General features: G+C 45.2%; 2 protein-coding genes across 2 annotated transcripts in view; one reads left to right on the top strand and one right to left on the bottom strand.

The window, feature by feature from the left end:
- LOC144120093 (uncharacterized) overlaps positions 1 to 16,509 on the bottom strand; it is a 164,686-nt gene that overhangs the window by 29,864 nt on the left and 118,313 nt on the right. The window contains exon 4 of the mRNA XM_077652553.1: positions 14,639 to 15,022. Within this exon, the coding sequence (XP_077508679.1) occupies positions 14,639 to 15,022 (384 nt within the window). The remainder of the gene's footprint in view (positions 1 to 14,638; positions 15,023 to 16,509) is intronic.
- LOC144118848 (uncharacterized) lies at positions 644 to 14,190 on the top strand. Its single transcript, XM_077651641.1, has 8 exons — positions 644 to 852; positions 1,069 to 1,263; positions 2,099 to 2,183; positions 3,822 to 3,989; positions 4,070 to 4,279; positions 9,024 to 9,198; positions 13,066 to 13,142; positions 13,768 to 14,190. The coding sequence occupies exons 1-8, from the start codon at positions 755 to 757 to the stop codon at positions 14,188 to 14,190; spliced, it is 1,431 nt and encodes a 476-aa protein (XP_077507767.1). The 5' UTR covers positions 644 to 754.

Below are 16,509 nucleotides of genomic sequence, written 5' to 3'. Positions count from 1 at the left end.
GCATCGAGGCTGCCACCCTCATCTTCACGGTGAGTAATTGTGTAAACTTATCTACGTGGTAGCTCCGTGACAAGTCAGTTGCCGTTCTCGGGTTCTTTTGGGGACTGGTGCTTATAGGCAGGTGCTTATTACATCCACGCGTGTAAATGTGTGTACCTTACTTATGCCTCGCGCTTTTGTCCACAGTGAATTACGTAGTACGTTGACAGTTTGCGTGTAATGTAAAGTTTAAAGCAATATCTCGGCATGCATGTGCTTCCCTATGCATCATGCTCTAAAAATCTCCCTTTCCGTAAGGATCTCGTGTCACAACAAAGGTCGGCGAATATTAAAAATGCACACCGGAGCGCGCCGCTTAACAATAAGGCAGGTGTATAGAGCATTTTTCACATATTAATGCTTCATTTCAGTCGCGAGGTACAGGCCTGTCTAGAGCGCTAGAGCGGTGTAGTGCGGAGCAAAGTGAAATCTTCACTCAACTGCAGTCAATGCTGTTTCGCCCCAGCATTATCTCTATGACCAAATACCTGCTTGAAAATTCCACTTATTTAGTGCGATATGCAGGCATTCCTGTGCTGCTGGTGTTGCAGTATTTTATGGTCATTGCTCTTCTAAATTGACAGGTCCTGAATTCTGTGCGTAGCCCGTTGATTGAGGTCTCGTAATGCGATGCAGCAAGCATGCCAACATTCTCGGGAAAATAATGTGACACACTCATTTTAGCTATTTTAGTATCATTCTCGTGTTTCCACAGATGTTCGAAGAAGATTTTAATGTTTTTGTTGACATACCTGAAGACTTCGAAATTCGGGACAGGGCAAAAATCAAAGTCTCCGAGGATTGCCAGGTTCGGTGAGTACATTTTCTTACCAGTATTAACTATTATTTTGTATATTTCAAGTAATGCTGGAGGAGCATCATGCAGCAAGGAGGAGTGTCCAATTTATGTCTTCCACTGCAATCAATGGCAATCATAGTAGAAATGTATGGAAATGTTGGCCACAGTCTGTGCTCACTGTGTAGTATGCTCTTCTCTTGTTCTTTTCTTATTTTAACCTGGCACTTTAGGATTGCGGATGTTCTCGACGAGCCCCAGCAAGCGGAGCAATCCCGTGTCACTGCCACGTACAGCCTCACATACAGCCTGCCAGCTGTACCAAACGATATCCAATTCAGTATAGAGCGCCACCAAAGTGGACAGTACTTCAAAGCACGCAGCAGAGTTGTCCAATGGCTCTATCATGGCCTCTGCTTATACACCATGTAAGTTATTTGCAAGACTTTTGGACCATGTAGGGCAATGTGGAGATAACTTGGGCTACAAACTTGCTTGGGCTACAAACTTGCGTGGCCATAAGCCATTTTAACGAGAAAGCATGAAGGAGCTCATGGCGCAGAAAATCATGTGTCGGCATTAGTAGACATGAGCAAGAAATTTGAATTTGTTAAGGTGGCTATGTCACACATAGAGCGACGGACTTGAAAAGTGAATGAAATTAGAAAACTGGTGATTGGAAGGTTGCAATGTGCCTGGAACATCATTAGGACATCCAGACATATAAAGTGATCCATCGTATAAAAACCAGCGCTTACAAACACGGACAGAGGACGAGACGAAACGAACTGAAGGCTTTTCAGTTTGTTTCGTCTCGTCCTTTGTCTGTGTTTGTAAGTGCTGGTTTTTATTTCATGGATCACCGCCAAATCGCCCAACCCTCAGTTCTGCATATGAAGTGGATGAGTTGCCCCGAAAGGAAAATTGCGGTTAGTTGAGAATCGAATCCGTGACCCTTGGGTTGCGAGTCAGACATGCTATTGGTATGTCATGTAGGAATGTTCAAAGGACTTGGTTAAAGAGGGCTGTAAATGTGTGTGGTTTAGTCTTTCACATATTGATTGTGAGAGAGCAAGCAATGTCCTTGCTTATGTGAGCAAGGGGAACTGCTGTCACGTCGTAAACTTAAAGGCAGAGCTTATGTGTCCTCCCACGTCTTGCACCTAAGACACTGACTGCATCTGAAACTAAAATGTCTATGTGAGCCTACAAAAGAACATCCTCACTGTGTACTGCCTTACACGTTTGTCTTAACTGTGCTAGGTACCCTGGCAAGCTGTACAATGAGGCTGCGCAAGCTCTGGTGTCCAGGTACCCAAACTTGGCTGACGCATCTGGCACCGGCCATGTAAGTAGGCAGCTGAAGCCCTTCAAACTAATCTTGTAGGGACAGCAGACTTTCTTAAATTAACAGGGCGGCCTAGGTGTTCTGAGTATAATAATAATGTCTTCTCTATGAGTGGTAGCCGTACCATTTTCAATGACTCTGTTTTGGGCGCCACTGATAGAGTCATTCACACCACAGTGCATGCTGCTGGCATGGCTGGCTGATTCTCTTTCATAAAATACTATCTCACAAAAAAAAAAATGGGATAAAAATTGTTCAGATATTTCCTGTGGTACGTCGCTAGTGAGCAGGTCCTCTTTCCCTCTTGCTGCAGTAGCGGGGCAGTCATGAGTAATACTTGTTGGGGGGCTAGTTGGTGCATGTTTCCAGAAGATGGTTGTAGCGCCGAAAAAGACAGCAAATTTGGCACACAATTTGAAGCATGTGGCAACAAAATATAAGGTTCCTGTGGTATTTTCTACCCCAAAGAAACTGGCTGGCTTGTGCGTTAAAACTGATCCCAACAAGGTAAACAAGACTGATTGTAAAAAGAGGCATGCAGCTCCGCTTGTTAAATGTGCCGTGGGAGTCGTATATCAGATTCCTCTCACATGCGGAAAGCACATTGAACAAACCGGCCGCTGTAATAACGACCAATTAGTGGAACATAATCGGGATTTACAAAATGCACTGGTTCTCATCTGCCACATCATTATAAAGCCTGCAGAGAAGAAAGGAAGATTAAGTGTGTGGCAAGGCTGAAAGAAGCAAAGGTTTTAAACAAGTAAGGACCAGACAGCCCGTGAACTGTTGCCGGCCTTCTATATTAAAAGAAACTGTAGCGATTGTGTTAGTGCCCCATCTACCTCCATTTATAAGAAGGAAACTGCTTTTTTAGATACACGGGCGTGAGATATGTGTGTGCCTAACCTATCTTTTATCCGGTTTTTGTAAAACCCTCGCGCGCACGTGTGGTTCTTGCTACCCATCTTGATTTGTCCTTAAATTCATTCCCATTCGCGGTGAATAAATAGTTGGAAGTTGTGCCTGTCCCGTCTTGCTTGCTATGTGTTGTCTTTTTCGGTGCTACAGCCGTCTTCTGGAGGTAGTCATGAAGACTGTCGAATAGGACGGTGTATTAAAGGGTTGTACGAGAGAGCTTGATAATCCTGGCCCAGCTTGTCTGGTTGGCATTTGAATCGAAGGGCCATTGGTTGGCCTAGTTATTAGAGAACTCCAAGTGATCAAAATTAATCCAGAAACTCCACTGTGGTGCCCATCGTAGCTGATGTGTCGTTTCAGGACGTTAAAACAACAAAAAAGTTCGCTTCACAGTGAAAAGATAATTGGAAAACAAAGCTTGAATTACTGGAAAGGAACTCTATGCTGCAAATTTGGTAATGTGCGCGCTAGCATAAAAAACTAATGTCGGCAAGAGATCAGTGTGGGTCCTTTAGTGTTTTTATGCTATCAAAAATGTGCTGCAATAAAATATGGAGCAATATCTATAGCTTCTCATGAGGTATTGTTATGTCCATGGGTGTTTACTGGTAGCTTGTGATCAACACCATCACTGTTAGCATGTATTTAATTGTACTGTGATTGCTTTTGTCAGTGCAAGTAGTAATGCTTGCATTGTGTGGGATGTTTTAAACACAGGACTCTTGGCGAGAAGCTCTCCGTTTCAAGGCAAAATATGAGCGGAGAAAAATCCGTATCCAGCAGAATGATGGGGCAGATTCTCCACCGTCAAAAAAACCAACGAAAGATGGGAAAGTGGCCACGGTTGGCGGAAATGCCCTGCAGCGTGTTTCGAGGCCGTCTGTGGTATGCATTTGGATTTCATGTAGTCCTTGTGCTGAAGACAGCCTGGTGTGCAGTGTGAAGTAGGCTCCTTTTGCTTGCAGGCAACTGCACCAGACGGGGAGGATGAGGAGAGTATTGCTGGCCACATCGAAGGAATGAAGTCCGCGGTACAAAAAGCTCGGCCAGACATGGCTTACATAATAGACTGTATACGCCGTACATTTCCTACCCGAAGGAAGTGGATTGGATCCGAGGATCCATCAGTGGAAGTGGCAATACAGAAATTTCCAGCATTGGCCATGAGCTCAATTGTAAGTTCAGTAACTAGACCATCAGTTAGCGAAGCAAGGAAAAAGAAATTTTCTTTTTCTTTTCCTCTTTTGTCTTTCTTTCTTTTAATCCTTTCCTTTTTTGATTTCAGTTGCGGTGCCTGCACTTTGCAGTCCATCTTAGTGGAGGCGAAATACAACAGTGTGGATATGCTGTGTGACGTCAGTGCATGTTTAAGGACCTCAGATGGTCTAAATTGTCTGGAGCCTTTCACTACGGCGTCCCTTATGGCCTGAATCGTCTTGGGACGTTAAACCCGCTAAAGCAATTAGGCAGAAGTGGTCTATATGTGCAGAAAATTCAGCTCAAATTTATTTCTCTTTGCCTCAGTGGAGACCTCATTGAATGGCTCGCACTGTTTCAATTTCAGAATACACCTAGGGTTGGTTCAGTGTAGCATGCCCTGATTCCACATTCTGGTCTTTTTGTTTTTGTTGCTCGACTTCTGCTGTTTAGTCGTTTATTTATTGCACGGTTCTTGTATGTGCTTCAAGTTGGTACTACCGGTGTTTGCTGGTGACAGCTGTTACATGGTGGACCCTGAAGGGAAATATCGAACTAAGCAAAACAGTCAGGATATTCGTCAGGGACCATAGTTATACTTTCGATGCACTGAATAGTACCTGCATTGCAGAGAAAATCCACACAATGAAAGTCCAAAGATCATTCCACATTTAAGCGGAGATGCCAAAGGAAAAAAACAATTTTAAATAGTCCACCCAGAGCAGTGAAATTTTGTGTGCTTATACTGCTTTTCTGCTCTTTTCAGGACACTAATTAGTTCTCTTGTAGTGCGCACTTTTGCTCAGTGTTGCTAACAGGCCTCAAAAAACAATTTGTGTAGGTTTAATCTTACTTGAACCTGGTTATAACTAGAAAAAGCATTCGCGGGTGGTCCAACTCGCTCATCCATGGTAGATGAAGGCGGCAGACACAACCATTTTTTTGCAGCTTCAAATCACATGATCACCATGACGTCACACATGGTGGTGACGCCACCAAAGGCCAAAGGTTCTTTGCCACGGCAACTATTCCCTGTTGAATCTCTCCGTAACCAGCCAACTTGGGCTCTCTCCTTACTGGTGGCAGTGCTCGGCAAAGCCATCTGCCGGTTGCGTGCCTTAAGTCTCAGCCACTGTGCCACTCTGCGGGTAGTGTTATAAAAGCTCGGAGGGCCTATATAACACTACTAGGAAAGTTGGAGCCAGGGGAATTTCTGAGTTGTACCTGGAGTAGTAGAGCTTTTGCTCTAAAAAGGCCCTTTTGTGCGCATGCTTTCTCATAGAAAATGTTCGCTGGGAACTAGCAGCGGTAGCTTATTTTATAGCTTACTAACTATAGAATGCAGGGAAATAGCCCTGATGTGGTCATGGAAATTCCTGGTGTGAAAAAAAATTGTGATGTTATTGTTATGTTTTTTGGAACTCATTACTGTTGTATCGTTTCTATACACTTGCATTGGAGATACAGCAATTCTTAGGCGACATCTGAAGCTACACATTGTAAAGGACGCATTTGCCAAGTTTCAGTGCGATACGAAAAGTGCAAGTACCAAAAATTCTGGGCGGACTTCGAAAATTTGCACCCAGGATCTTCTGTAAGTCTCCATTCCATATCACTGTGAAACGTCGCAGATGTGTTCTGTAGAATGTGTATGTGTAACTTGCAAATATCTATTCAGAATTTCAATCTCTGCTACAAGTTTAGGGAGGCTTCAAACTACACTAATCTAAGTAATGATTCTGAAAAACAAAAGGGTAACATCATCACAATTTATTTTTCCCATACTAGAAAAACTTTCATGACCAAATTTGAGCTAGTTTCTGGCATTCTACAATTATTAAGCCGCAAAATTAGCTGTTGCTCTTTGTACCCAGTGAAAATTTTCAATGTGAAATCGTGCACAAAAGGACCTTTGTTTTAATCTTGTTAGTAACACTGAGCTAAAAGTAATCCTTCTACAAGGAAACTAATTATTGTTCTGAAAAAGGTAGAAAAAACAGTATAAGTGGAGTTTCATTGTTCTAGGTAGATTAGTTAAAAAGATTTCTTTTAGTAGCTTCTCTCGTTAAAGTCCCCACGGAAAATGAAGCAAAGTGACAATATTTGTATGATGCATTTGTAATGGAGCTCTATGGCCAATGAGAGGTGCCACCTGCCTGCCGGGGGCACTGGTGCCTCTTAAAGGGACACTGAGACGAGCCCTATAAATTTTTTTTTTAGCAAAATCTGATAGTTCGGCATTTCATGGCTTTGTTTCCGCTTGTCCGGGAGCGAAATATGCATTTATTTCAAAGAAATTTCGATTCGAAGTTGAAAAAGTTTTTCCCGCCGCTCTGATTCAAACTCGAGAACTCTTATTACGTCAAGGAGAACTCTTATGACGTCACAGGACGTAGAGACGTGAAACGTGACATAAACGGAGACTCCGTGATTTCTAGCTGCTAGCAGTGCGGTCTAGCAGCCGCCGAAATGAAAGCTACTGCCGCCGCACGTTGAAGGCATCTATCGGGAGTCGCTACCGTCAATTCGTTTACGTTTGCACCGGCGTCTTGTCGGCGTTGCGATGAATCCCGTTCCCGAACCCAACGACGTAGCTCTCGCAAAAACTCTGGCCTGCATTTCAGCGACCTCAGCCCCTACAGAGTGTGCGATGCTTTTGAGCGAGCACGGTTAGGTAAGGCGCCAGAGGGTCGTTTCCCCCTTCTTCAGTGAGCAACCGTTGCAAACTAAATAATAAATATCGTAACCCCAGTGCGGGGAGTCTCGAGGGGCCAGGACAAGGTCGGCGCCTTGCGCCCATCGGAGGCTGGCCAGGGCTTTGGGGCCAACGGATTGCAATTCCTTGAATGGCGCGATTGCACGGTGCAGCAGGTGGCGTCGAGGTCTCCCGCGGTTGCAAGGGCCAGGTTATTTATTTATTTTTTTCCACAAAAAAATGGATGGGTGCTCAAGGGCTATTGCATTTAAAGTTGGCGGCTTGAAACTAAAGCCAGCGCACGACACTTCGACGGCTTCCGCTAGATCCAACGGGTCCACTGGATCGGTCTCTCTCGCCCACTTGCATGTACCTTCATATGTGTACTGTGAATGGATTAAATTAGCTTAGAGCTCGAAAAGAACAGCTCCGCCCAACTGCCGAAGCTATTGAATTACGTCACAACGCGCACCTTGCCGCGGAGTGGAACAAGTCTAGTTTGGTCGGGCCGGCGGCGGCTGGTGCACTCGGCGCGAAATAGAAACATGCTCCAAGTCTCCCCGCCAGTGCGGTCAGAGTGCGCCGAAGCCGCCGAACGCGTCGGCGGTCAAGCGCAGTTGGAGTATAGAGGGTCTCGCTTTGGTCGACGTGACGTCGCCTTGCAGCACGCGCGCGCGTTACGCCGGACCATAAACGCGCCTTAACAGAGCCTGCGCTTAGCTGCTAACCAATGTATTCGGTGGCGGCATCTATGGGAGCCACTGAACCCCCCACCCACGCACTGAATAAAAAGAAATCCTGTGCCGAAGTTCGGAATCGAACCAGGGCATTTGGCGTTTGAGGCGGAGACGCTACCACAACGGCTCAAGGTACTACCATCAATAAAGGCGCATCCAGTGAATGCACTCTTACAATGCAGAAATATCCGCACTTTCGCTACGTATATCCTGGCCTAACAAAGCTAGGCCATCAGCAATTTTTCTGAACTGCCCTGTACCTTGTCTCCCGTCCCTAACAAACGATTTCCATTAAGTAGTTCGATGTTGACTGGCACAGCTAGGAACGTTTCGTTGGGTGTGTGTGCGAAGACACAAGTGCTGCCTTGTACGATCACCGACCATCGTGCCATCATATTTTTTCATCGACCGTGGCGATCATCTGACAAGCGTTCACAGGCTCCTTCCAAGGTTAACTAGCACTTGAAGTGGCACTTGGAGTTCCTCTGCTGTTCGGCGCTTGTAAATCGAGGCGCATCAAAAAGAAAACCACGGGGCACGCAAAGCTCATAGACGCGAAGCGCCATAAATCGAAACTCTCCTGGCCGCCTGTGGCACCACCAAGCATCGGTTTTCTTTGCTTCCAACATTCATGTTGTCATTTGTCTGCCTTCCTTGGGTGATAAAAATTCACTATCTAGTTTAAAACAAAACTTACTTCAATATTGAACCGCGCAACCTGCCTTTGTCAGCCTCAGAGATTCGCGGCTCCATGCACGAACGAAAATTCCTCCAAGGTGGCGTCTCTTGTCTTATCACGTCACCACGCTTGCGCTTGCGAGATTGACCTGTGGCGGCGATACCTGTATTTTGGTTGTTGCTATTTTCTACCTTACAAGTGCTTTGTTTTCAGTAAGAGCGGCGTTTTTATAATCAGGAGCTGGTATTCTATCGATACAAGCCAAGTTCAATTTCTCCTCAGTGTCCCTTTATCTGCTGCAGTGTGCAGCCATGAGTGGCGTGAGAACTCAATACGATCTGTGAGACTAAAGCAGAGAATGGCTGAATATGTATGCTTTGCTTTACGATTGTATGGTAATGCTTTCGCACTCATGCACATAAGTGGTCTCTGCTGAATTCTTTCTTTGCTTGGGAGCTATGTAAGCAGCCTGCAAATTTCTTTTCGTGAACTTCGTAACATGGCAAACTTGGTGTTATACCTGTGCTTCCATGTTTTATTCTGTCCTAAAGCAACCGATGTGCTACAGTTCTTCATTACTGTTATTTTATGCTCGTATTCTCCATTTGTAGGCCCAGCTGGAGTTTGAGCTGATCACAAGCGTGCCAGTCTTGGAACGGCTTGAAGAGGCAGTTCATCGCACGAAAGAAAAAATTGTGCATGCAGCTCGAAAGAAGCGCCACCTGGAAGGCTTCCTAGAAGACTTCGATGCCCGCATCGATGGCACTTCGGAAGCTGCAGTATATGGTACACATATTATACTGTATATTGTCGGCATATATATAGCTTATCGTATCCACTTGTGTAGGGGCTCCACTCTTGTAGACTGACAGACTGAGGATATTACATGAAAGTGGAATATTCCCACAGTTTTTTGGCCACAGTGGAACCCAGGGGCCAGATCCCACTGCGGTTCCGTCCGGGAACCAGTTCCTTTCGCCTCCTCTCATTGGCCGTCCGTCGTCACGTCCAGCGTGACGAAAAACTTCCGGAGGCGGCTCCGCGTTTTTCGTCTACGTCACGGGGCGTGGCCACGGCACCGAAAGGAACCGTTTCGCCGGCCGGCACAAGAACCGCGGCGAGTAGGTCCGTTTCGCGGGAACCGCTGCTGCACGCTTGTAAACAAACATGGCGGCGCCCATTACCCCGTATCTTTTCGCGGCTCTTTGCGGCCGCACTGGGCAGAGAAGACCCAGAAACAGGGAAGATGCCTTCGATCTGCCGGAGTAAGATTTCCGCCGCCATTTCAGGATGAGTAAGGCGCTGGTGCGTAGGCTGTGTGCTGATCGATCTTGAGGGCGAAATCGGGGCAAAGGGGCCGAGCGGACTGCCGACAGAAGCGAAAGTTCTCTGCCCGCTTCGGTTTTTTTTGCAACCGGGAGCTTTCAGACTTCTGTCGGCAGTTAGGTGACCATCCAACTGTCGCAATCCTCAATGAGCCGCTGCATCAGCGCAGTAGCGCTAGCTGTAACTCGCGACGTAAGCAAGCGAAAAGGGTGGGTAACCTTTACGTCCACACCAGCGGAAAAACAACAGGCAGTGGCAGAATTTTTGCACCGTGGCCGAATTCCTGTTGGTGTTGTTGGCTGCATCGATGGAACCCTCGTTGCCATCAGTCAGCCCAAAGGCCTCAGCCCTGGTGAAACGCAGGCATTCATGACCAGAAAGGGCTACTACGCCCTAAATTAACACGATGTTGGTAAGTATTACAAGTCTGTCCACTCGTTAAAACAAAATCAATATTCGCGAATTTCAGCCGCCTGCGTGGGTTTCGTGCTTTTGTATGCTTAAATTTTAATGCACTCAAAATCGGAGTGAGGAAACGTCATTTACATTGTCGGGTAGCATGTTAACGATACTTATGAGAAACAAATTCTGCCGAGGTTTCCGCATTACTTTCTCAATATATTGCATACGACCCTTTCACGAGCCACAGGGGTTCATTCATGAACTCTACAAGCAGAGTACGCTGTCGCGGCGAAACATGGGGCCCAAGAGGCCGGCGAGTAGCTGCTTCTGCCATTGCGAGTCTTCTTGTCAGAAACGGGACCAAAGGCAGACGAAACTTCAACGCGCGCCAAAAAGCACATGTTTTCCCAGACGGCAACGCGCGCGCTCGTATGCGACACCATCTACCGACAGAAAAGAGAAACATGTACCAAAAGAAACGTCAAAATAGTTTTTTACTGCACTCTCTTGCACGTGCTGCGACTTCTTATTAAATAATATGTACTACCATTTATTTGTAATATTTGATTTCTTTTCAAAACAACCTATTTTTTAGTGTACGGCCCCCGAAAAAGCCAGGCAGTCGTGGGCCGGGCTCCCGCGAGGTCGCGCGCTCACCGATTGGCCGTTGGCTTCCCCTTCTTTCTCCTCCCGTACTTCGCTGTCGTCATTTTGACGTCACTCCGAAAAGGAACGGTTCGGAAACGGAACCGAAGTGGAATCTGGCCCCAGTTCATGCATCACCCATTTCTGTGACGGCCACAGATAAATACTTTCCCTATTTTGAGTGCATCGGTAAGGCCCAGGCATGTGTAGCAATGAGCAATGTAAGCTTTCCAGTCGCGCTTTTGTTCCTTGCAAAGTGCATTGGAAAGAATATGTGATTAAGAGTGATATAGTCTAGAGTACTATGAATGTTGCACTATGGTTTGAATGTCCGAGCTAGGATATGCTACCAAAGTCATTTAAATGCTTACTGCTCATAGAAAACCTGTGCTGAAGTTTGTTGTGTCGACCACTACATTGCAATATGCAGCCTAGCAGTGAGAGGTGTAAGCAGTTTCTGGCACACTCATAGTGCTTCCTACCTGCCCTTATTGCATGAGCTTCCACACACTGTGAAGGCCACACTAGGCGAGCATCACTAATTTGGTCTGCAGGGACTGCCTTCTGTGGCTATGCTGAGCAGGAAAGGGAAAGACGGGTCTTTGTTTAGTGAAGGCTGGAGAACTGAGGAGCAAGTGTCATTCTGCAGCAGAATAAAGTCCCGAAGAGAACGGGGACTAGGGTGATCAGCTCGCATAATGAATCCCCCCGCCCTTTTTTTTATGGAGCCTCGCAAACAATTCTTACATATGGCTGAACCAGGCCCTAGCTCTCTCTCGCTCACCTCATCAACTGCGCACTTTAAGCGGGATTCACACGAGAGAGGATTCTACCCCTATCGAGCGGGGAGGTGTGTACACATCACCAGAACTTGACGTCCTTGGGCGCCAGTGCAGGGGTGCCTGGCCTCTGGGATATGGGTCCTTTTGCTTGGCCAGCACAAAAGCTTCCTCGGTTGGAGGGGGTAAGCGGTCATTTTGTTGTAGTTTTGGGCCATAATATTATTTTAAGAGAATTTTGTTTTTACAGGTCTGGGAATATTCACTACAAGCACAGGAGCTGGTTTCTTGTGCTTCGGCACACTCTAATATAGTCAAGCAAGCTATTGACAGCTTGTCTCGAATCTGCTCTTTTGAGGTCACGTAATCACGCATTTAAGTTTTAACAAGCTAGTTGAAACGGTTGTTGTTAGCTGGGTTCCCCTGTGCGGTTATCACTTCATGTTGAGGCAGTTTTCTAAAAAAGAAATGGTGCATATTGTGGAAGCAATGCAAAGAGGAAAAAACGATGCAGCTAAACTCATACCATATGCACATAAGGTTGCTCATGAAAAAGAAAATAGCCGACAGACATGGTATACAAGTTGTGTTTGCTGCTGCTCAAAAGCTCGCCCAAATTTTGTTGCACATTTTGTGCTATGGAAGAAAAAAAGGGCCAAAAAGTTTGTGCCATGTTGCAGCAGGGTTGTTTATGAAATTCTGCTGACCTGTGGGAAGGCCCATGTAGGCCAACGAGGCACCTACGATTGTGGTCATTAACATGTACAGAAGCACATTTATTACAGCATTATGGCCACGGATGCATGTGGTAAAGATTTTGCACCAGAAATTTGTTGGAAGCTTATGCATAAAAAAAAGGAAATGCACTAGCGAAGTATCTGTACAGCTCTTAAAAGCCAAATTGTGGATCTTGAAATTGTATGCATGAATGCATACTGTTTACAGCTGTTCATTCTGCATGTGTGTTGTTTTTTTATATTTCCTCACCTGAAAAACAAATTGCATAAAGCAGATAAAGTGGGCAATGTGTGATGCCTGTTTGTCTTGCGCTGGCACTTTACTACTACTTGAAACTATGAACCATCTTGCCTGACAGCAAGCTCCGCTACTACTTTACATTCTGCCTGAACTATTGTTCTTGGTTTATGTCTAGTTAACCCCAAATTGGCAGCTATCACTTCAAGAATGTGTTTGATATACAGGGCTATTGCTTAATTTGTTATGCCTTCTAGTGTGAAATGTAGCAGCGCATTGCTTGGGTAGTTAGTGTGGCGCACCTTTTATTTTAGTTATCTCCAGTGCAGCCATTCTGGGATGACAATGCACTTTCCTTGATGCCTCTTGAAGGCACTAATATAGTCTGCATGCAGTAAAAAGTTGGCTGGAGCATATTGTAACAAGCAATAAAGATCAGAATTTATTTTTCATTTAATTTTGGTGCTCTTTTTATGTCTCCATGTTTCATGTCACTGTATTTAAAATTCATTCACCACTCTTTCAGAGACAACAGTCACGGCAGCAGTATGCGTGTTGCCAAGCATGGTGAAAGAAAGAGTGGAGACTTTCGTCTGCCCATTTGTAAGTTTCTAAAACCGCATGTGTGAGCAGCAATGTTTTTTGGGATGCTGGGGGCATGCAGTTCTTTTTTCTCCTTGAGTATGCATTTGACATTACTTTTGTTTCTTAAACAAGTTAAACAAATATACCGTGTGAGACTGAAGAAAACAAATACACAGTATTTGATATAATAACATAGCTTTGGATACTAGCCTTCATATTCTTGTTACATGGACATTTTCAGGGGCTATGTAGTCCAGAGGCTTAGAAATTCTCAGTTGCTATCGAACTCGAATCAGGTGTGCTGCTACAGTAAACTCTATCACCATTGAAGGATTCCATCTCACACTGAGGTATAGTGGCGTCACTATCGCAGCCAGTCATTGTTCAGGCATCCAAGCAATTGACTTATAAATGACCTGCAGAGCAGCTGACTTGGTTTAAATGCAACATTTTTGCTTAGGTGGCCTATTTAGCTAATTAGCTCTAGTAAGCCACCTTTTAATATGTATTAAGCATTGTAAAGGGACAAGCTTGCAAATGCTTCCTTTACATGCAAGGCTGGAGGTGTCTGAACTTGGGATTTCTCGAATGATTTGCAAAACACTTTTTTCTAAAACTTGTGTGTGCATTTGTTTTTTTACAGGATCCTGCAGCTGTGCACTATATACCAACTGTAGTGCACAGAGGAGGCATTCTGACAACGTCAGATTTTTCTGTTTGCCTTGAGAAGATTTGTATCAAGGAGACAAGCCTGCTGGCGGCAGTTGCAACCCAGATGGCCTTGTACTGGGCATTTAATATAGTTTTTGATAAAAAAGCACAGCGGTCATTTGACTTGCTGTGCAGGCTGATCAACGTAGACAGTGGCCTGCGGCCAACTCCACTTCGGGGAAATAAAAGCTTCGGGGAAATAAAAGTTCTCAAGCTGAAATTAAATTGTCCAGTTTCATATTTGTGCAGTGGTGAGAAGCACAGCCAACCTCAGCTAGCATGCCTGGGTCTGGCAAGGATAACCATGCCATCCACTAGGTGGATGAAAATTTGGCCTCAATGGATTAATGATTAGTCCCTGGAAAATCATTCAAATGGATCAACAGTTAATCCTGAGGCGGGAACATTTCCTCTCTTAGGGACCATTTCTGAAGATAAACAGATAATCCTGAGGTAGTAACATTTGCTCTCCCAGGGATCATTTCTAAGGATCAGCTGTTAGTCTTTAGAGGGTACCGTTTGCTCCCTCAGGGATCATTATCAAGGATCAAGTGTTAGTCTCTTGAGGACCATTTGCAAGGTGCAACCATTAGTCTCCCAGCAGTTAGTCCTTCGGAGACTAACTGTATATCCCGTTGCAGTTGATCCCCAAAAGGCAAATCACTTGGTCCCCAAGAGGACTAACCTCCCTACCCCTTTTAGTCCTTTTTCTCTTAAAGTGTATAAATACATACGACCCACGAACATTGCTACCAGCGTCTACTACTAGCGTTCTACTGTTAGTGATCGGCGTTCGTGCTCACGGTTGGTTCGGTGCGGCTGCAGTGTTGTATGGATCCAGTAGCCGGCGTCGATGCTGCGTTCGACATGCTTGGGCTGGCGTCGCTGACGGCGTTGCTGGCTGCATCGTATAAGCTTCCGGTCCAAGCGCCCGTGGAGGAAATGCCGGTGTTGTTGGCGTTGGGGGCACCACCTGGATGGGTGGCAACAGCGCTGGAGACACCCCTGGCCGTAGCAGGTGGTAGCGTCCTCCGTTGACTCCCCAGAACGGGCTCAGGTACGGCAGGAAGTCACGATGCGAAGCCGTACAGCGCGAGCTCACCGGAGCAGTAGCCGGCGTCGCTCTCTTCCAGCCGAAGTGCCCCTGAACCGCCGGAGCCTCCGCTTCTCTGCTGTTCCCCCCATGCCTTGCGAGAGCAAAACAATATTGATAAATAGTTAATATTAAAAGTTTCAAAGGTGGTCAGGTAACCTCATCAGCCATCCTGGGCTGTGCAAGGACTGGAGGCCCCCAACCAATCAATACAAAACCTCAGCCCTTTTCTTGGGAATGAGTAAATGGCTGAGGTGAATCGGCGAAGCACTGGGTCATGTTTTACATCTTTTTAAGAACATCAATTTCTGTTAAAAATCTAAAAACGCAGGACATGTCGACAATTTCACTTTCACCTAAGAGCAGTGCTGGGTGAAAAAGGATACATTGTTTATAGAATGAAGAAAAGCACGGTTTCCTTTGCTTTTCCAGTTGCGAGCATGAAAATAAAATGTGATTAAGTGTAAGTTCATCTCCGCATGCACAAACTGGTTTGTTTTGTTTTGTAAGCAGAAAGTTATGTGTAATGTGTGGGTGGCCTATACGGAGACGGCACATAAGGACTTCCTTGGAAAGTTTTTGGTGCACAGATGACTTCCACTGGCCTAAAAATGGTTTTATTAGCTGTAGTTTGTTATTTATTTCGTTGTTCCAAGCGGTGTTCTTTGCATTTAAATGTAGAAATTTTATGCAACCTTTATAAGCGATATATACATTTTTAATTTGCTTGCCACAAGCTTCAGCAGCGCACAAATCTGCTCTTTTGTTGTGTTTTATGCCGTGACTAGGTACCCACAGAGTCTAATGTTTTGTCCTTTTGCTATGGCTGTTGTAATGTTGTATATGAGGTCACCAAGCAGCAGGGTTATTGCATTTCTAGAATGAAGGGCTGTGAGCACACTTAGCGAGTCTGTGAAAATAATACTGTTGGGGAAGTTCTCATTTACTATTTTTTCTACGGCTACAGAGATGGCGTAACATTCCGTAGTGAAAATGGATGCATACAGTGGGCACCCGTGTCTTACTATTTTATTCCAATACCCTTCTACCACTGCGTTTCCAACATACGCCTCTGTTTTTGACCCATCAGTATAATATCCTGTGAAACTACTGTATTTTTCCTCGAGTGTAAGAAATTCTTGCATTATAGCTTCTTCCGGAATTAGTTTTTTGTGAAACTGTGTTAGAGTGAAATCACAGATTTCATGGAAATTATACCATGGTGGCAGTGGACCTCGCCTTCGAGCAATGCTTGGCAACATGTCTAATACGCCGAGGTTCTGGCAGATCTCTTCGAATCACAAGAACAGTGTCCTGGTAGCTTGTGGTTTATTGTTAAAAAGTATTCTAGATGGGCACTTTATAGCGATGGGATAACAAATATGTTTGTATAGTGAACGGATTTTTAAAATGTACGAGTATGTGAGCATGACTCTTCTGCCTTTAAGCAATGGTTCATTAGTTTCTACATAGAGAATATTTATGGGTGACGTTCTGTATGCACCAGAAGAAAGGCGCAAGCTGAAATTATGTACTGGATCCAGTCGCTTAAGGTACGATGGTCTCGCTGATCCATAAACT

Source organism: Amblyomma americanum, chromosome 2 (assembly GCF_052857255.1).
Source record: "Amblyomma americanum isolate KBUSLIRL-KWMA chromosome 2, ASM5285725v1, whole genome shotgun sequence".
NCBI classification, from domain to species: Eukaryota; Metazoa; Arthropoda; class Arachnida; order Ixodida; family Ixodidae; genus Amblyomma; species Amblyomma americanum.
Note: the sequence above shows the minus strand (reverse complement) of the source record. Positions and strands in the feature narration are given on the sequence as shown.